Source organism: Amblyomma maculatum, chromosome 6 (assembly GCF_055883805.1).
Source record: "Amblyomma maculatum isolate TAMU_Amacu chromosome 6, ASM5588380v1, whole genome shotgun sequence".
In the NCBI taxonomy this organism is placed as follows: Eukaryota; Metazoa; Arthropoda; class Arachnida; order Ixodida; family Ixodidae; genus Amblyomma; species Amblyomma maculatum.
In genome coordinates, this window is record NC_139349.1 from 60,180,848 (window position 1) to 60,201,761 (window position 20,914).

The 20,914-nt window shown below is 45.2% G+C and overlaps 3 protein-coding genes across 3 annotated transcripts; all 3 read right to left on the reverse strand.

Annotated features, from left to right (window-relative positions):
* Positions 1 to 253: 253 nt before the first annotated feature.
* On the reverse strand, positions 254 to 2,053 carry LOC146185846 (uncharacterized). Its single transcript, XM_084607932.1, has one exon. The coding sequence runs from the start codon at positions 2,051 to 2,053 to the stop codon at positions 254 to 256; it is 1,800 nt and encodes a 599-aa protein (XP_084464058.1).
* Positions 2,054 to 2,171: 118 nt separating this feature from the next.
* LOC146185847 (uncharacterized) lies at positions 2,172 to 4,244 on the reverse strand. Its single transcript, XM_084607933.1, has one exon. It carries the CDS (start codon positions 4,242 to 4,244, stop codon positions 2,172 to 2,174), a length of 2,073 nt encoding a protein of 690 aa, XP_084464059.1.
* A 636-nt stretch (positions 4,245 to 4,880) lies between these two features.
* On the reverse strand, positions 4,881 to 5,561 carry LOC146185848 (uncharacterized). The gene has a single exon (XM_084607934.1). It carries the CDS (start codon positions 5,559 to 5,561, stop codon positions 4,881 to 4,883), a length of 681 nt encoding a protein of 226 aa, XP_084464060.1.
* Between the last annotated feature and the right edge of the window lie 15,353 nt (positions 5,562 to 20,914).

Here is a 20,914-nt window from a genome sequence, read left to right on the forward strand (position 1 = left end):
GAGGCTTATTTCATGGCATACCAAGTCCCATGGTAGCTGTCGCGTTCGTTAAATCAGACAACTTCGTAACAGAGCACAAACGACATCCGTTTATTTCTGGTTACAGCAGACGACTGACGCCCCAAGCGTCTCTCCCTGGTTTTGACTTTGAATCCTTCTCGTCTTGGCTTGTCTGTCGACTCGGGGCTGTCTTGTTTCGGTTTCGGTTTCGCAACACATTCCCCCCCGAAAATGACTTGTCATTTTTCTTCGTTTACGTGATTTCCAGGGGGTACAAAAGTTGGATTGGTCGCTTGAGAGATGATCCTCCAGGTAGCTTCAGCAGGCACGATCTCACCTTTCCGTCTCTTCCCGGAAACAGTTTCTCAATTCTTGCAATCTTCCATTGTTGCCGTGGCTGCAGGCCATCACGAAGGAGTATCAAATCCCCTTCCTTGAGTGTTTTTCCTTGGCGTTCATTTTTCTTTTGCACATTTCGCAGTTCCTCGAGGTACTCTCTTGTCCATCTGCGCCAGAAGGCTTCTGTAGTCTGCTGGCGTCGTACCCATAGTCTGTGAACTGATACGTTGACCTCATCTGCCTCGATTTTCCCTGCGCTAGGCAGCGATGTGAGGCGTCTTCCCGTCAAGAAGAATGAAGGGCAAAGGGGTTCCGGTTCTCCGGGTTCGTCGTAGACGTGAGTTAAAGGTCGAGAATTTAAGACTGCTTCAATTTCTGCCAGTACAGTGGTTAGCTCGTCGAAGGTCAGAAACTTGGATCCGATCACCTTCTTGAGCGCAAGTTTGGCTGATCCAACGAGGCGCTCATAAAAGCCACCCCACCATGGGGCGCGCTCCACTATGAACTTCCATTCGATTCGTGCTTTTGCGACGTAGTCAAGAACCTCTGGTTTTCGGATAGAGCTCCATAGATAAAGGAGATCTCTGTTGGCCTTCTTAAAGGAAAGCGCGTTGTCACTGTAAATGACCCGAGGTATACCTCGTCTTGAGATGAAACGTCTGAGGGTCATCAGAAAAGACTCTGCGGACATGTCTTTTGCGAGCTCTAGGTGCACCGCTCTTGTTACAGCGCAGGTGAACAGTGTGATATAGGACTTGTGCAGCGAGTTTTCTCCTTTAACAAGAAGTGGTCCCGAGAAGTCAACTCCTGTTACCTCAAATGGTTGAGCCTCGTTCACTCGATCAGTTGGAAGCGGTGCTGTCACTTCAGTGGCTGGACGGGCATTGTAGCGCTGACAAGTTATGCACCCTTTGATGATTCTTTTGACTAGCTGACGGGCTCGCACAACATGATACCTCTCTCTCAACTGCACCAGAGTATCTCTTGCTCCACCGTGAAGCACTTGCTGATGTGCTTGACGCACGAGCAGTTCTGCTAGTCGATGTCGACTTGACAGTACAACTGGATGACGTTCGTTGTACGGCTTGCCGCTTTGTTGAAGTCTGCCGCTTATGCGCATGATACCATCGTTGTCAATAAACACTGGAATGTCTCTGAGAGGCGAGTCTGCGGGAAAGCGTTCGCCTTTTTTCACGCACTCAATTTCTCTTTTCAGGTCATCTCGCTGAGTTTGCCGTATCCAATATTTTTCGGCTTCATTCAGTTCAACCGCCGTCAATGGACCCTTGTCATTGCTCAGACGTCGCAACTTCTTGGTGTATCTAAATACCCATGCAGTCACTCGGAACAGTCGTGTGGCACTGCTGTATCGATCTGTGTCCAACAGCATGGGAACTTCTGTGGTATTCGTCGCTTGAAGGACCTCTACGCTTCGTCTTTCTTCCTCCATTGTCGGAATGTTCCTTGGAAGCGAAGAGATCTGTGGCCAAGCGTTTTCCGTTGCCTTCATCCAGTGCGTTCCTTCCCACCAGGTGGAGCTCTCAACAAGCTGATCAGCTGTAACTCCTCGAGTCATGATATCCGCCGGATTTTCTGACCCTGGGCAATGCCTCCACGCTGAGGTATCGGTAAGACGCTGGATTTCCATTACGCGATTCTTCACAAATTGCTTCCATTGCGACGGCTCTCCTACAATCCAGTGCAGTGCTATCATCGAGTCAGTCCAGAAATACGTCGTTTGCGGTGGCTCTTTCAGGCTCTTCAGAATGTATTGATTCAGTCTGGCAGCTAAGAGGCACGCCATCAGTTCCAGTCTTGGCAGAGTCAGTTGTTTAATCGGGGCGACCCTTGACTTGCTTTATTAGGATGCTCGAAGTTGTAATCCCATCCGCATCTGTTACGCAAATGTAGGCCACTGCTCCGTATGCCACAGGACTGGCGTCAGCAAACACGTGTAGGACAGTTTTCGTGGTAGGCTCGACAGTGTCGGATTTGTAGCACCGCTGCACTTGAACTCTTTCCAATTCGTTTAGTTCCTCACACCACTGCACCCACTTCGTGTTCAGATCCGTCGGTAGGATATCATCCCATTCCACATTTCTCTGCCACAACTCCTGGAATAAAGCCTTTGCCCTGACGGTGAATGGAGCTAGCCATCCAAGTGGGTCATAGAGTCTCGCCGTAGTCTTGAGCACAGACCTTTTTGTGCTTGTACCCGGCTCGGATGGATCGCTTGCCAGTGGGGTGAATGTCAGGTTATCTGTGCTTGGGTTCCACGTCAATCCCAGCACTTTGAGAACTCCTGGGAGGTACCCGAGGTGCCTTGCTTCGCAGTCATCCGCCACAAATCGCTCGTTCAATGCCGGATTGTTGGACGCCCACTTGTGCAGTTTCATAGATGCCGCGCCGAATATTGTATTAGCTTCTTCATAGATCTTCAGCGCTTCGTCTTCGTTTTCTGCTCCCGTTAAAAGGTCATCCACATACAAGCACTGCGCCAGTATCGAAGCAGTCTCCGGGTAGTCTCGTTCCATTATCTTCAAATGATGCTGGAGAGTCGCTGTCAACAAGAAAGGACTTGCGGTGGTTCCGAAGGGAACTCGCTTCATTCGCCAAGTCTGTATCTCGCCTGTTGCTCCATTTGCATCCGGTTTTTCATGGTGCCACAGAAAGCGCAATGCATCTCTGTCGTTCTCTCTGATCTCGATTTGCAAAAATGCCTTTTCAATGTCGGCTACCAAAGCTATTTTGTGGCTTCTGAAATTTAGTAACAGTGCTACAAGGTCGGCTGTCAAATTCGGACCACTTTCGAGGTTTTGATTCAAGGATTTTGCCTTCTGTCCATGCGATGAAGCATCAAAAACTACTCGCAATCTCGTTGTATTACTCGTTTCCCGAAAAACCGGCTGATGGGGCATGTAGTAGATCAGCTTTCCCTCTTCCTCTTTTTCTACTATCGGTTCAGCTATGCCTTCCATGCAATACTGTCTGATGACAGCGTCGTACTCCTCCAAGAGATGAGTTTTTCGAAGTCGGTTTGTCAGTTGTGACAAGCGTTTTTCAGCAACTTCCTTGTTGTCACTTAAATCTATATTCTCCTTCCATGGAAGGGCTACCTCGTATCTAGAACCATTGCGCCTGATATTCTCTTCGAAAGAATCAAGCAGCTTGTGCTCCGCACAGCTGTCATCATCCGTGACTCCGATCGACTCGAGAGTCCAGAATCGTTCCAAGCAGTTTGTAGCTTCTCTCTCGGCAAGTGAAACGCGAAGAGCAGTGATTTGCATGCATTGCGAGTCACAAGTCTTGTACCCTACTGGGCCTTGAATACACCACCCAAAGGGTGTCTCCACTGCTCGCAGTTTCCCGTTGAGCTTCTTGTTTCTTCCCGTTACAAGTTCCCAGTAGTGCTCTGAGCCGATAAGCAGGTCTACGTCACCTCTTTCGTTATCGCAGGTCATGTCAGCGGCAGTCAGGGATCCAAGTAATTCTTTAATCTTGAAGTCAGGGATCGGGATCCTTTGCTCACAGATTATGTTGGTCTCAAGAACTTCGATCTGATACATCTTCTTATTGTGCGCGGTTAGCGACACCAGCACTCTGTTGAAATCTCGTTCTGACTGGTGTCCGCCGAACACACCAACTTTCAGCGTTTCTTTTCCAACAATTTTACAACCGAGTTTTGCAGATGCTTTCTCCGTGATGAATGACCGTCGGCTTCCGCTGTCAAAGAGAGCACGTAAGTAGAGGGCTTTACGTTCGCCGACACACAATATCGTTGCCGTTTGTAGCATCACTTCTCGCTGTTTAGGTACTTCTGACGTAGACTGCAAGTTCACGGGGACAGTCGTCACATCGTTCACATTAGCCTTGACTTTCGGATGGGTGAATTCCGGATCACACATGGTTGTCGCGCGTCGTCCTGCACAAATTGTGCATCTAATCTTGCTTCTGCACTCGTTAGCACGGTGACCCGGTTTCACGCAACGAAAGCAACGTCTTCCCGATCGTAGCATTTTCTTCTTTTCTTCTAATGGAATGCTAGCACAGCAAGCGGCAGTTTCGTGGTCACTCTGTTTGCAAAAGAAACAACTTGGTTTTGCGGTTTGGTGAAGTAGAGCTGCTGACGATTTAAATTTCGTTCCAGCGCTGTTCTTTTTACTCTCTGCTGGGCTGAACATCTTCGGCTTTGACGCCTGCTGCCTCTTACTCATACTTTGCTGCGCAACCAGGTTTTCGCGGCTTTGCACCTCGATCCTCAGAAAGTCAACAAGCTTGTTGAGTAATGACAGCGTACCTTTTGTAGCTGTTTCTTTTTCTGTTGACTCTCCCGGTGCGTCGTCCTCCCGCAGCGGAATTCCTCCTCCGGCCGGGCTCCGTGTTATGGCTTCCGACCCCTCCTCCCTCGCCACGGTCCGATGGAAGTCGAGCAATAATTCTTTCGGCAGAGCGCGCTGTACGAGGGGGAAGAGCAGTGTTCCGTACGTTCCCTGCTCCTGGCCAAGCGCCTGCAGGCCGCGGATCCGAGAGACGAGGGTATCCTATAACCTCCGGAGGGAGCGTATGTCTTCGGCGCTCCGCACAGGCTCGAGGTCCAAGAGCGCACGCATGTGCGCTTGCACGATGGCGTCCGCTTTGCCGAAACGTCTGGTGAGCAGCAATATGGCGTCGTCATAGCACTGCGATGTGGGAGGGAGGCCCTGTATCGTTCTCGCTGCTTCGCCTGTCACCACCGATTTTAGGTATCCAAATTTATCCAAGGTCGTCAGACGGTCGTTTTTGTGAATCATTTGCTCGAACTGCTCCCAAAATTCTTGCCATGACACTTCTTTGCCGTCAAATTTTATGAGCTCTAACCTTGGAAGCTTCACCTGGCAGGCCCCGTTCGTCGTGGCTGCGTCGTTGGGGGGTGATGCTTCTTTCGGCTGCCTGTTTCCTTGAATTTCTTTAATTTCCTCTTGGAGCTTCGCGATGTATGTAACGACCCGGTCGTCATACTCGATAGATTCCTCGTAGTCCTGCTCAGCTTCTTTCTTTGGCACTAGCGTCTCGACAGAGGCGTTAACTTCGTTCAGCTGGGTCTGCAGAGCGCTAAGTCTCGCCAACAAAACACTGAGTTCTTTTACATTGTCCATGCGGCTCTTCATGCAGGAGTCAATATCGGAAAAGAGGCGGGTCACCTGAGACCGAAGAGCCGTTCTCTTCGCTTTGTGTCGTTCCATGTCGCTGCACTCTGGTAGCACTGGGCGGCGGCTTCGGGGTAGAAATTGGCTTTTTCTTCGTTATTAGTCGCCTCCAGGACTGGCAGTTGTCTTCGTTAGGTCGCGGCGTACATCCCGGGTTCCGGCACCAACTTTATCTTTATGTCGCGTTCGTTAAATCAGACAACTTCGTAACAGAGCACAAACGACATCCGTTTATTTCTGGTTACAGCAGACGACTGACGCCCCAAGCGTCTCTCCCTGGTTTTGACTTTGAATCCTTCTCGTCTTGGCTTGTCTGTCGACTCGGGGCTGTCTTGTTTCGGTTTCGGTTTCGCAACAGTAGCTGCGACAGGAATCGTTTGTCTCCTGGGAAAGGGTCCGATGAGTTCAAACGCAGAGGTGTGGCAAGTGAAATATACGACCTGCTGCTACGCTACTAGGGGTCCCAAGCGGGGTGTACAACTAGACGGTACGCTAATAATCATGTCAATATATATGACGCGGGATCCGTGAATACACGTTGGGCAACCCGGAAGCCCGGACGGATGTCGGCAGACCGTGGAGCTCTTTAAGGAGAGAGTATCGTAGCCAATGTGCAATGGCAGCCAGTCACCGAGGCGCAACAGAGGTTAAACTGCGACTGTAGAGAATACCTTTGAGAATAACGTACATTATTCCAATGACAGGCTGACCAGCTGAAGTGTGATTCATTGATGAATTATACCGCTGGCTGTCGTAAAAGATGAAGAGTTCGGAGATCAACTTAGAAACAAAACATGGTGTCGGTTTCTCTATGTATGCACGGCTCCGCGCTGTAGTAACGTGGCGATGGCCTGGCGGTGTATGTCGTAGTGAAGCCACCCCTTTTTCTCAACAAAGTTGACAGCGTTAAACGAATAATTTTAATTCCAATATTCTAGAAATAATGCAACAGTGCCTAGCCACCCAGACCGCCGGTGTTACTCGTTGGAACTTTACAGACAATTAAGAGCGGGGTGGTGATGAATTTTGAGAAAGAGCGGCTGAAAATTAAGGCCTGAAAGCGCTGTTAGTGCAGACAGAGACCAGGCGCTCGAACTTATTAACTGATTCAGTAGATAAGGTGTCCGGCATCAGCAATGGCAAGGTCCCCTTCCTGTCTTCGGGGGAAGTTAATAGTTTTATTCGCTATTTTTCTGCACTTATTGTGCCTTTCATATTTGTGTGAATACCAGCGCTACCGTAGGATGCCGTGGCGAAATCTCCGTAATGAAGAGCGACAAACCTTGCAAATTTTCGAGACCATCCGTTGACAGCTCCAAATTCATGAAACCGCTCTCCACGTGACAGGTGTTGGCGTAATCACTGGACTGCCGCAGATGAAGACGGAGTAGGCACAAACCTAGCATTGCAGAGAAGCCACCGTCGAACGTGGCGTGTGCTCTGGCAGAACCAGTTAGCGGACTCTGAGGTGCAGCCTCCTCAAAGCCAAAGAGCTTGCGCCATCAGAATGGGCTCTCTGTCGTACGTGACGAGAGAGCTGAAACAGCTGCGGCTTCGTTGCTTAAACGCGTGAACATAAAAGAGAGGCAGAAGTGGAAGAGAAGGAACAGGGACCTGCGCTGCAGTTCGTTGTGAAAGTGAGCGGGACGAGAACAAAATACGCAAGAACGATGCCACTACCACATATTATTCGTCTCACGCTGCATGTGCTCTGTCTATGCCATTTCACGTTGTCTCCATCTGAGTCTTCATTGCGTGTTTATCCGAGTACGTGAGAATGGTAAGGGTCAGCATTGCAGCAATAGCGGTCACGCAACAAGCGGACAAGGCGCATGCATGGGAATAAGTGGCTCGCATTATGTTGAAAATATACTGTGACCAAAACCACTAGACATCTCGCACTGATGCCAAAAACAACACAAACATAATTAGGGAAATTGTGGGCAAAATAACACAAAGTTGAAATCAGTGTATCCTTCTGGTGTCATCTAAGTTTCTTTATTGAAGCTGTTATGGAGGATTTGAGAAAACACCCTAGCATGAAGGTTAGCCATATTCACAAGTAGCACACCCGGTGCTTGTACAATGCACAAATATCACGCAGTGGAAGGTTGTCACACTTTAAACAGAGGTTCTCATTTAGGATTCTTGCATGAGTTTTGCTGTAGGTTACTAGGATCACGTTCCCAAGTACAAACGCAATACGAGTTTGCCTACCAAACGCAGTGCAATGTGATAAAAAGCATGGCGCTTCCTTTATTTATTAGGTGCGTAAACTACATAGACAAGAAAAGAAGTTACGAATTATGCACATGTGTTGTTAATATTTGCAATTCGTCGCTTCAGGACAAAGTTCATAATCTCGTCGCCTTTTGTCTGTCTGAAAAGGCTTTCTAGAGCGGAAATAAAGAAATGAAGGAAAAAGTGCTGCAGTTTATGGAAGCTTCTTCACGCAAGGCATTAATCAAGTTTGTCTACTGTACTTAGTAAAAACGCCATAACATGGTTTACCGCATAATTTTCGTTGTTTGTTCTAACGCACTCATAAAACGTACGGTGCTGTTTTTTTTTTTTTTTGAGTACGATGTTCAGATAGTTTCAATACAGACAAAAATAAGCACACGTCGATTAAATCTAAATGACAGCATGCTAATTCGCTAAGATGTTGACTTATGTTAAGTAATACCACGTGTTGAAAGATCAAACTCATTGTAACTGTTGTTTTCGTCACAGGCTAAAGGAAGCTTTCTAATGAGAAAACTGCAACAACCTTGTAAGCTCCGGCGCTATAAAGCATGTCGTTAAAGAGTAATTCCGCAGTCACAAAAGCTAATGCACAACCTATATGTGAAGAAAATTATGCACGGGGTTACTTTGCATTTGTTTTCGTGTCTCAAGTTTTTTCTACTCCATATTACGGAAACCGTCCCAATGGCCGATGCTGGACCGATATAGGCTCGGGAAGGTAATTTTATCATCGATCCGTGGTGTGTCGTCGAGGATGCATGCGTTGGTAATAAATCCGTGATGGGGATCTCTGAAAAATAACCATTAGGAGCAGTACACGCACTTCCCTAGCCATCCAAGTTTCTTATTTTATTTATTTTTTCTTGACATTCACCTTTCTTGGTCTGCTTTGGTTTTCTTTTTCCTGACATCAGACGCACTTCCTGCAATTCGCTGTCCTTTATGACTGGTATTTTTCTTTTGCTGTGAACAGCCTAGTTTCAGGTGTGCTCACTTTGGGTGAAAACAAAGTAAAAAGTGTGTGGAGTTAAGTTCGCCAGCTTACGAGATTCTTAAGCTCAAGCGGCTTTTGGTAAATGGATTGGATTCAGCGACTGAGAGGCCTCGAGTGGCAGAACTGTTTCCGAACGTCGTAGGTGACTGCTCGATGCTGCGTTTCACAAGCCCGCATTAGCTTTTCTACACCTGCGTTCATCATGAGCCTCCTTTTTATGTCGAACCACCGCACAACTGTCTGCCTCTTTGTTGACGTTAGCATAGTAACGAATCTCTTGTTGGAGCGAGCTATGTCGCACGAAAGACGAAAGACGAGGTCAAGAAAGCATTAGAAACTATGAAAAGGGGGAAATCAGCTGGAGAGGATCAGATAACTACAGATTTGCTGAAGGACGGGGGGGATATCGTGCTAGAAAAACTGGCCACCCTGTATACGCAGTGCCTGGTGTCATCGACGGTACCGGAACCATGGAAGAATGCAAACATTATCCTCATTCACAAGAAAGGGGACTCTAAGGACCTTAAAAATTACAGACCAATCAGCTTACTGTCTCTTACGTATAAGGTATTTACTAAGGTAATCGCTAATAGAATCAGAACAACCTTAGACTGCAATCAATCAAAGGATCAAGCAGGGTTTCGGAAACGGTACTCTACTATCGATCATATCCATACCATCAACCAGGTGATAGAAAAATGCTCGGAATATAACCAGCCCTTATACATAGCATTCATTGATTACGAAAAAGCATTTGACTCAGTTGAAACCTCGGCGGTGATGCAGGCATTGCGAAATCAGGGGGTAGACGAGCCGTACGTGAAAGTGCTGGAAGATATATATAGTGGCTGCACAGCAACCATAGTTCTGCATAAAGAAAGTAACAAAATTCCCATAAAGAAAGGTGTTAGGCAAGGAGACACAATCTCCCCAGTACTATTCACAGCTTGTTTAGAGGAAGTATTCAGAGACTTGGAATGGGAGCAGTTAGGGATAAGGGTAGATGGAGAATACCTCAGTAATCTGCGATTTGCTGATGACATTGCCTTGCTAAGCAACTCGGGGGATGAACTGCAAATAATGATTGATGACCTAGACAGAAAAAGTAGAAAGGTAGGCTTGAAAATCAATATGCAGAAGACTAAGGTAATGTTCAACAGCCTCGGGAAGGAACAGCAGTTTACATTAGGTAGCGAAATACTGGAAGTAGTAGGCGAATATGTCTACCTAGGACAGGTAGTAACCGCAGATCCGGACCATGAAAAGGAAATAACAAGAAGAATAAGATTGGGATGGTGCGCATTTGGCAAGCACTCGCAGATTATGACTAGCAGCTTAACGGTATCGCTCAAGAGGAAAGTATACAACAGTTGCATCTTGCCTGTACTCACCTATGGGGCTGAAACGTGGAGGCTAACCAAGAGAGTTCTACTTAAGTTGAGGACAACCCAGAGGGCTATGGAACAAAAAATGGTAGGGGTAACATTAAGAGATAGAAAGCGTGCAGAGTGGGTCAGAGAAATAACTCAAGTTACCGACATTCTAGTGGAAATTAAGAAGAAGAAATGGACATGGGCAGGACATGTAGGGCGAAGAGAGGATAACCGATGGTCGCTGAGGGTAACAAACTGGATTTCAAGGGAAGGAAAGCGTAGCAGGGGGCGGCAGAAAGTTAGGTGGGCGGATGAGATTAAGAAGTTCGCAGGGGTCAAGTGGATGCAGCTAGCACAGAACCGGGTTAAGTGGAGAAATATGGGTGAGGCCTTCGCCCTGCAGTGGGTATAATCAGGCTGATGATGATGATGATGATGATGATGATGTCGCACAGGCGGGCTAGCGCTGTGTTATGCTGTGAATCCGGCTATCAGGATGGCATCTGCGGGCCTTATAAGGCGCGCTACAATTTTTTTCATTGGATTTTTTGGCTATACTTTTGGGGGATGACTTTCATTCCTGCAAATACAACAGACCCGCTAAAATGAGAAAAAAAACAATAAAGGTAGTAAGGCTATTATATAATTAACGCTCTTGTTGAAGCCTCCTGCCTTCTACCTGGTGTCCGCTGTAGCCACCAATATCATCATAATGATCATCATCAGCAACAGCAGCAGCAGCATCAGCCGTAGCTTCTGCAAGGCGAAGGCCTCTAGCATATTCCTCCAATTATCCCGCTCCTGTGCTCGTCACGCCCCTCCCCCCCCCCCCCCCCCCCCGCCTCCTTCACCTCTGCGATCTTTTTAACCCCGCCAACCTGACTTTCTGCCACCCGCTGCTACGCGTTTCTTCCCTTGGTACCCAATTCGTTACCTTCTCGACCATCAATTATCCTCTCTTCGCACCACATGCATTGCCCAACTCCGTTTCTTCTTCTTCATTTCAACTAGAAGGCCATTACCTCGGTTAAGGTCTGTGACCCACTCTTCACACTTCCTATCTCTTAACGTTACCGTTGTCATTTAGCGTTGCATAGCTCCATAGCCACCAGTATAATCCCAGGCGGGCATAAATAAATTTGTACTGCTTTAACTTTGTACCATTAAAAAAAGACACCCTCTATATCAGCCAGCGCAGTATAGCGAAGTGCACGCGTGTTAGGTGGACGTATTATTTATCAGCGAAAGCACGGTTAAGGCGGCCTTAAGCAAGCGACAGAACTTAGCTAAAAGCTTCTACTTTTTATTTATTGGAGAATTTTTTATTGCGAACTCAGATTCGCAGTGAAAATGACTTGCTACAGTTTTAGATTACGAAAACTAGCACATTTCTTTACCACAGGAGCTCCTTTGGTTTCATTAGTTACCTGCTTGACATGAAATATTTCTGCTCCCGTTAGAAGGAGGCGATGTATGTTAGGCAATTGTAAACGTTGAGTTCTTATCGCTCTCTTTCTTATTTTTTTACTGTATCGATACATTATGAGAAGCCAGTCGAAGCAAGCTCCAACTTTTGAGTGATCAATTTTCATTTGTCCGAAACGAGGGTCGAGTTTCCAAGTGACCGTTCATAAACAAGAGAAGCGGTCTAATGCGGCATAATGCGGCATAATTTAAAGCTTGAATCAGTGCCATTTAGTGAAAAGCAACAAGCGAGATGAGAGATGAATCTGCTGTTGCGAAGCGATGCTCTGGAACCTGTGCCGTCATTTTTCAAGCTTTCTGATCCGCTATTTACATTCTTGCAGGATAGCGTCGGCAGGTTTTCGCCACATTTTATTTTTGAATATATATCAGAACGAGGAGATTTACTTGACATAACTTGTCTTTTCAGATATATCTGTGCCCACAATATTTAATTAATAAAGATGACAGAATGTTTACGCTTGGAGTAAAGCGGATTTCAGCAACAGTTGAGACGGTGAGAAATACTGATTGCATAAAGAGTGTCCAGCAACTTGGCAGGGATGTCGAGAGAGTGGAAGAGCGGCACTCTCATTAGTACTGAAAAAAAAAAGTTTTTTTACTGCAAGCCTTTTGCTTAGTGCTGGAAAAGCTACATGCAATGACCGGTCACGAGAGATGGAATGATGTTGAAGCATTTGTGCTTAAAAACTAACAAAGGTTTTTTTTTTTTTGTTACTTAATATGTGATTCGCGGGGTTGAGGATCCTGAAGCGACGCAAGGCCTATGATGAAGGCAGAAGACTGCAGAATGTTTCATATCATCAGATGACATCGTACGGTACATGGAAGTTCTGTGTGGGGAAAATATCGGACTCACGACAAAGGCATCAACACCTGAATGCTAAATCCACTTATCCCATTGGATGTGTTTACCCCAGTCTTCATCTAATTTGGTGATTTCGGCAACAAATGCAACAAATGTTAGGAGTCCTGTTTTTTTTTTTTTTTTTTTATTACGTCTTTATTTCTGCTTACGGCAGGCGTTTACCTTGCGGCAGAACTAAGTTGCTTCATGGATGTAGGGGTGAGGGAGCGGTTAAGAGTGGGGGTGGGGGTGAAGGTTGGGATAGATATGAGGGACCGGTGCCACTTCTTCCTCGAGGTAGGGTCGTCCCGAGGTCTAGCTTTGTTGTGCTTTCAGTTGAATGTTGTTCTTTTCATTACCTTTGCACTGTATTAGCCCTGCTGAATCCAGCAATGCATGCCTCCGAGTCTGTCCATAGATCATCAGAAATCAAAAGTGGATATTGCGCTGCACCATGGTCTGTCGCGAAGGGCGATCGCTGCTGCGAGATCACCCACGACTGTGTGATAGCACTTCATGTTATATATACGCAAGTTATCGAAATCGGGTGAGAGTAATTCACAGCCATCCCTTTCTAAGTTGGAGCGCCAAGGCTGGCTCCGTCGCGGCAGCCGCGTTTATACAGAAGGGAAATGTAGAAAGCACCCTTAGACTCAACGATATGAGGACACATGATGTATCTCCAGGGGGTCAAAAGTATTAAGAAGACACCCCTTTTCCCCCTCTCTTCTCCTCATTAGCGTTAAAATTATTGCTCTTTCAAAAATCTGGTGTTCTAGACGTTGTAAGCAAAAGATCCCCATTATGGCTCAGGCAGTTGACACTTGGCAGGATCCGGCATTAATTGATGAGCACATTTTGCGACATAATAAGATCACGTGACAAGTCAGAAACTGCCAACTTGATACTTTCCTTTGAGATCGGTGAGTGGGAAGCGAATCGATATCCATGGGACTCTTTAATCGTGTGTAATACACGATACTGCTAGATTGCTCAGGCAGTTTCGTATGGTTTCGTTAAAGCGAGACTATATTCTATAAAGCGAGACTATATTAGCGAGAGCTGGTCTTTCACATAATGCAGGAGCTTAAGATTGCATCCTGTCGTGAGTATGTGTGAGATAACCGCGGCATAAATAAAAAATAATAATGCTTGTAACTGGCAAATTCATATACACGACATGGGATCCACAAGATAAGTTGCTGCGGGAGTCAAGGCTATCGTGTTTTAACCGTAAAGGTGGAGCCTAAGTTTCAGCCCTAGTTCAATGCCGGCCACTGCGGGTCTTTTTGATGGAGGCGAATGGCCAGACACTTGTGTAATTTTCGACGGCAGCACACGTTAAAGTACCAATGGTAGTGAAATTTCTGGATACCTCAATCCGGCGTCCCTCAAAGCCTCAGTAATCTTTCGGACTTTAATCCCTGTAATCCAAAGCAAACCGCTTTTGTTTTTCTTCATCGTTTAGCTCATTCCTATCTCCCGTGTCCCGAACGGAGCGATTTAGGGCACATGCAAGATGTGAGACAATTATTGTGTGTTTCATTTTCAGAAAACCAGATTTCATTCTTTTTATTGTATCACTGCAGCATATTTTCCACTGGTTCTAATGATAAATGTTTTTATATTGGTGTTCTACTTCCTTACACTCATTAGCGTAGAGTTTTAAGTAGGCATAACATACAAAAAAATACGCGTCATAGATATAAATCCCAACTTTAGCCAAGCCATACGGCGATGCCTGAGTGGCATACAAGTAGCATGTCTGACTAAACATTCCAGAATCTCAAGTGCCTAATGGGTATATTTTCTCCTCTCTGCGTAAGTTCGTCCAATTCACACCACAAAAAAAAGTAAAGGAATTAGAGCAGATATTGTGCGCCACTCAAATTCTTGCGTTTGATGTGCCAGCATGGGTAGTGGCAACATGCCGTAGTGAGGACATTAGCGCCGACAAAAACACACGAAGCTTGTGCTCTTTTCACATAGTCTGCAAAGTCGGGCAGCTTTACTTGTCGAACAAATAGTTTGCATTTTTATTTCGCGGCATCAAATACTTGCCACTTCTGCTTGTATCGATAGAAAAATTATACAGAAGATGCCCGCGAGCTGCGCGATATCTTTGCTCGTTTATGAAACCAATGAAGCCGGAATCAATCCGGAGCCGTACACAGGAATTAAGTTTCCTCCAGTTGCTTTCACATTATTTTTTGACACCAAGCGATCCTGTTACACCTCAATCGTCTAAATGTAGGAAGCAAGCTATGCAACTATATATATCAAAAGCTTCCTCACGGACCGAAGCGTGAATATAGAAATAAAGGGCACAACAAAAGATAACATTAAGCTAGGCAACACAGGGACACCGCAGGGATAGATGCTGTCCCCTACCCTTTTTAACATTGCAATGATCGGACTGCCAGAACGACTCTGAAAGATAGAGGGCCTCCGTCACACTCTCTACGCTGACGACCTCACCCTTTGAATCGACAGAGGGGGGAGCGATGGCCAGATCGAAGACACCCTACAAAGGGCAATCTGGGAAACGGAAACCTATCTGAGACCCGTAGGGCTAAAATGCTCGCCGGAAAAATCGGAGATGCTAATCATGAGCAAGCAGCAGGTCAATCTCCAGCTCCTGGTCAACAACCCGGTCACAATGGTTGGCAATATGAGGATATTGGGTATGTGGATACAACAAAATGGAAGAAACACAGAAACAATAAACAAACTAGAAGTCACGACCAACTCAACTTGCAGGCTTCTCAAAAGGATAGCAAACAAAAACGCAGAGATGAAGTAGGCGAACCTACTTAGGCTTGTCCAATCTTTCATCATTAGCCGAATCACCTACGCTATCCCGCACTTAAAGACAACTAAAGCGGAGAGAGCCAAGGTAGACATCCTCATCAGGAATGGGACTAAACAGCTCTAGGTTTACCAGCGTGCACATCAGCCGAGGCGATCCTCAATCTAGGTGTGTCAAACACCCTGGAGGAAATATGCAGGGCGAAACTTACAGCACAATATATCAGACTTACTGGTAGCAAAACGGGTAGATCAATCCTTAGGCAGCTGGGCTACCAAAACCCAGAATCGCAAGAGGGGATAACCGCCATCTCCAAAGAAATTGTCATCAAGTTAGGAATAACCCCCATCCCAGAAACATGCACCCCTTACACAACGAGGAACGCGGGAGAAGCCGAGTCCAAATACTACAAAGCTCCCTCCTCCAAAAACAAGGGGTAGTGTACACCGATGCGGCAGAGTACACAGAAGGGCACTACGCTGCAGTTGTATTCAGCAACAAAGGTGAGCTAATCTCGAGCTGCAGCGTAAAACACTCTTCACCAGAGCAGGCAGAGATGACGGCGATTTCCCTGACAACCACAAATCCATCAAGCAGAATAATCATCAACAGATTCTAAAACAGCAATCAAAGCCTATGACAACGGTAAGGTGTCCAAAGAGACCGGAAAAATTTTGCAAGCAGGCAAGGAGAACCTACCCAACGACCTAATTAAATTAATATGGACACCCTTTCATAGTGGGTTCACGGGGAACGAGATCGCCAACGAGGTTGCCCGAGGACTCACCCAACGGGCCCCAGCGCGGGCAGACTACTCCCTGTCCAAAAAGCGAGACTTAACCACGTACAGAAAAAATGTAGAATGCTACAGAATGGCCAGGAGAATCCTCCCTTCCCCCATAAATCTCTCACAAAAAGGAAGAAGTAATCTGGCGAATACTACAGCCAGGCACATTCCCAAACCAGTATATCCGACACAAATGACATCCTGAGGTGCACTCTTCCAAATGTAAAAATTGTAAATGTATAGCTACCCTAAATCACATGCTTTGGGCGTACCCAGCGCTAAACTGGATACGTGGAAACAAAGAGTCATGGGAATCATCCCTTCACAGCCAGGAAGAACAAATCCAAAAGCAAGTAATCCGTCAAGCCCAGGCCGCCGCCGGAAGCCAACTGATTCCGGCCGATGTCTAGGGGGGAGATAGACGGTGAAAGGGGGAGCTGCGTCTCACCCGATCATCCATACTCTCTGACGGGTGCAAATAAAGTGCTCTCTCTCTCTCTCTCTCTCTCTCTCTCTCTCGCTCGTCAGTTTGTTTACAGTGCAGCTGAAGCTTCCAAGGAGGACTGAACTAACCGCATATTTTCCTTTTCTTTAGATCACTCATAATAATTATGTGTCACAGAGCTCTCCCAGAAAAACCTTTTTTTTATAAGCAGGGGTTAAAACGCCACATCCTGCCATTTAGTGTTGTGGGTACATGTTTAATATAATTAATTGTTAAAGCATTTTCAGTTGCGAAACAATCTGGTACGGCGCGGCATCACCACATTAGTAACCTTGAATGCCGGAGCGCTGTGGTCACACGAGGTTTTTTCTACCAGATTCATCAGCTGGCTCAATTATTTTAGTAAAATTTGTTATGAACCATGCTTTGCGATGGCTGCAAGAAGAAACAAATCACAGTTTGGTGTCCAAATTTTCGTTCGCGAGTTATCCTGATTGGCTGCAACAGGAAATAGCGAAGCCACGTACTATAAGAAAGAACCGGGGCTGAACGGTACTGCCCCTGCCTGGTACTGCTGACGGGAATGTATGACAACGAAGAGCATAGCATTTTAGCATTCCCATTCTGTCTAACATATCTAACACATTCAACGTTACTTTTAGCATTCTTAACGACCTGTATTTGTTGGGGCGCAGTGTTGTACGCCTGGTATAGAGCGTTCTGCTCCCTTTCTCGTAAATATGGTAATAAATATGAATAAATTTGAATACCATCTTAACCATCGTGCTCTCATTGCCTAACACTTATTTTGTGAAAATATCTGCGAGTCTATTCGCCACATATAAATTTGCCTTTTAGTTATTGGTTTTCCCAATTCCTTCGGGAAACAAGCATCCAGCGATCGCCGCCTGTAAAGCGTGCTTATCCTCAAGATAGTCTTTGTGGTGGGTAAGTTATCACGGTTCCCGTAGGATTAAAACAACGGAGTCGTCCACACGACATTTATATTTTATTTATTTTCATGACACTGTAGACTCCTCTAGTTCACGCAGAAAGGAAGAAAATCAAATAGAAGGATATTTTGCATTGCATTCTAATAATGGCAACTTACATAAATACGCAGACGCTTTAAAAATTATGAATGCAGATAAAACCACTTCGAGTACATCTTCGTCAAAAATAAGTGGCAGAGTCGCTTGCAATAATTAAAAATGTCATTAATGGCCCTCTCATGTTGTAGACTTCATTTACAGGTTGTTTTTGAAAAATAATTAGAACTTGTGGTATTTGATTTTTGCGAAGTGAGGAGCCCTGTGTAGCTGTGTATGTGTCGTATTTTTTTTAGTTGACAGTGGTGTAACATAAGGCGTTCCCGATATGCAAAACTTTCCGTAACGCAAACCGTGCAAAACTTCTAACCTCGTTATCTTTCTTCGGATACAGAGAGGTTCTATTTGTTTTTTTTTTTTTTTTTTTTTTTTATAAGCAGAGATGGAGAGCCGGAATTTCTATATTTATTTTAGGTGAAGCGCACTGAACGCCTTTGAACTTTTTCTACCTTTGCAATGTCTTTTTTCGTGTTAGGGTCCCACACCATGGCGACGTATCCAAGTTTCAGCCTAACAATGTAGTCATAAGGTATCTTGCTCACATTGCTTGGTGCGCCCCTCAATTTGTGTCTAGGAAAGCCTAGATTGTTCATCGAAAATGAGGAATATGGCAAATGTGATTGCTCTAGATAAGCTGGTCATTAATGATTACGCCTAAATATTTGTACTAGGTGAGCTCAGTTACGGATGCTGACTTTAGAGTGTAGCTAAATGTTTTAGGTGCCTTCTCTCTAGTGATACCCATAATTCCTGTATTCTAATGCTCGCTGACATTCTCCATTTTAAAGCAGTATTAAGCAGAACTAGACCTTAATCTTAGCGTATTTCTTCAAATAACATACAATGATCAGCAAAAATGCCAATCTTAACATTTTTACCTGTGGAAGAGACTAAATCACTAATATACACCAGGAACACTATTGACCGAACACACTCCCTTGCGGAACGCCTGAGGTGGCCTCCAGTGGAGGGGAACTAAATCCGTCAATTTCCACATATTGTATTCTGTGCCTTAAGTAAGCCGCAATCTATTTTATGAGTAGTGCAGGTACTACGTTATTTTGAGTTTTAGTACCAGTTTTTTGTGCAGAACCTTTTTGAATGCCTTGCTAACATCAATATATATTACATCAACTTGCTCGGGCTTATCTAACACGGCACTAAGGCTGTGCATAGCTGTGATTAACTGCTTAACGGTTAAAAAACCCTTTCTGAAACCATGTTGACATGAACTGAGAGCCAAATTTTTATTTAGAATTTGCATTATATAGTTTGCGACATTATGGTCGATAATTGTACCAGAAGAACAAGTTAAGGAGATGGGGACGGTAGCTCCCTACCGAAAAACAGCCCTCGTTCTTTTGAATAGACACAACTCTGGCTGCAAGCCAATAATGGGGTCATGAGGCTGACATCAGTTATTCACGGAAGATTTTGCTCAATACATTACGTAAACCATTTTGCTTAACTCCATTAGAAAGCATTAGGCATACAGTCAGGACCAGTAGAATGCATTGAATCGAGACTAAGAAGAATTTTTTAATACCTGCGGTGTCCAGGCCCACCAATCGAGGCCGGTGAATGCGGTCACTTCACTTTAAGTAGAGCACGAGCTTTACACTCTTGCAGCGTAGGGCTTTGAAGAAAAGCAAAGAGAACTTGGGTGTTGAAATTATCGAGAGTTTAAACGTTCGCCAGGGAGGCGATTTCTAACGCAATACACCGCCATTTGTATAAGGGCAGTAACAAAATTCTTGCTCGCTTAGCCAAGACTTACTATAAGCTTCTACTTGAAACCCCATGCACCTATAGTTCTATCCGGGCTACTATACTAGGTCATCAAGCTTTTTTTTTCTTTTTACCTCGCACTGAGAGCCTGCAGAGCTTTATAAAGAAATAGGTGTCACACGATGCTATCCATACAGCCAGCCCGCACTAGCGTCGTTCTCTCTGAGTCCAGCTTGCGCAGTCTTGGCTTAAAGATATCTCAGCTTGAAAGAGAGGTATCCGATAATATAGAATTCGCGTGTCTCATTATTCGCCTCATTATTGAGGCTCACGTACTGCAGAGAATTTTGTTTTTATGCACATGTCGCATGTGCTTAAAACAGTAAAAGTATATTCCATACGTGGTTCTCTGAGCCACTGGTCTTACGCGATTTCCAGGCAATGATCCAGGCTAGGTGAATAAAATTTAATGCAAGCTCTTATTGGATGACGCTGCTGAATCAATCTATGTTTCGGAGACCTGGCTTACGACAGTGAACAGTGAATATTTTTATTTATAGCCGCCATGCGGCACTACAGAATGAATAAATAATGAGGCAAGTTTTTGGGAAAGCCCCGCGATGCCTTCAAAGTAAGTAATTCTGCTCCATCTTAAAGAACTCTAAAGCGAACTGGAAGCTTTCCTCGTACTTTTTGGTTTAGGCATCACGCGAACTAGCAATGTCGATGCGTTGATGTAATTCGCTGTTGATGTTTCCTGTCTTCATTGATGCAGTCCCTGACTGGAAGGTTTCTTCATACGTATTCCTTCAAAAGCTGCAATAGGCGCGCTTCTCATTGCCTTTCAACATACGGGTTCAGTAATACTTCTCCAAATTGTGTGACAAGGATATCCGAGGCCTCGAATAAGTGCCAAAGCGCAAATGTATTCGCTTTGGAGCTGTTGGAGTTTTGTCAAAAACCTTAGCACTGACGCAGTAGTATAATTTATATATAACTCGGGCAAGCTGTTGTATTGTAGCGGGGATAATTCGGATGACAAAAGTGATGATGATCATAATCATGAGCGCCTGCTGGTTAAGCGTTCCCTTACATCTGCTTGCGTACTTATATTGTAACCTGCGAATTCTCATCAGTCACTCTGATTGACCCCCGAAAAAAGTGATAAAGCCGTGTCCCGACGTTACTGAGCATACGATAAGAGACAGAACATAGCTTCGAGGCATTGTGTCGAAGAATTTGATGTTCAGTGATATTCCATACCCCAAACAAAATTTCAAGAAATCGAAAAACATATATATAGGAACTTTTTATCTCAATGCAGTCGCAAATTTTTAATATATTTTCTCAAGTTGCTGAAAATGCTTTTTACATGAATCAAGTAGCTCAAAAGAAATAATGAATTCTATAAAAGAGAATAGCGCCTACCAGTTCTTTCAACCTAATTTAGGCTATATTTTCCATGCTCCATAATGTACTTGAAATGCTGCCAACTATTGGCAGCTCGTGTGGCTTGTTAAACTTTTCAAGCGGCAATAAATCAGCATATTTTAACTAATGTCAGC

Bases quoted from the DNA above. Each gene is read 5' to 3' on its own strand.
- LOC146185846 (XM_084607932.1), bottom strand. From the start codon at position 2,053: ATGATAGCACTGCACTGGATTGTAGGAGAGCCGTCGCAATGGAAGCAA.
- LOC146185847 (XM_084607933.1), bottom strand. From the start codon at position 4,244: ATGTGTGATCCGGAATTCACCCATCCGAAAGTCAAGGCTAATGTGAAC.
- LOC146185848 (XM_084607934.1), bottom strand. From the start codon at position 5,561: ATGGAACGACACAAAGCGAAGAGAACGGCTCTTCGGTCTCAGGTGACC.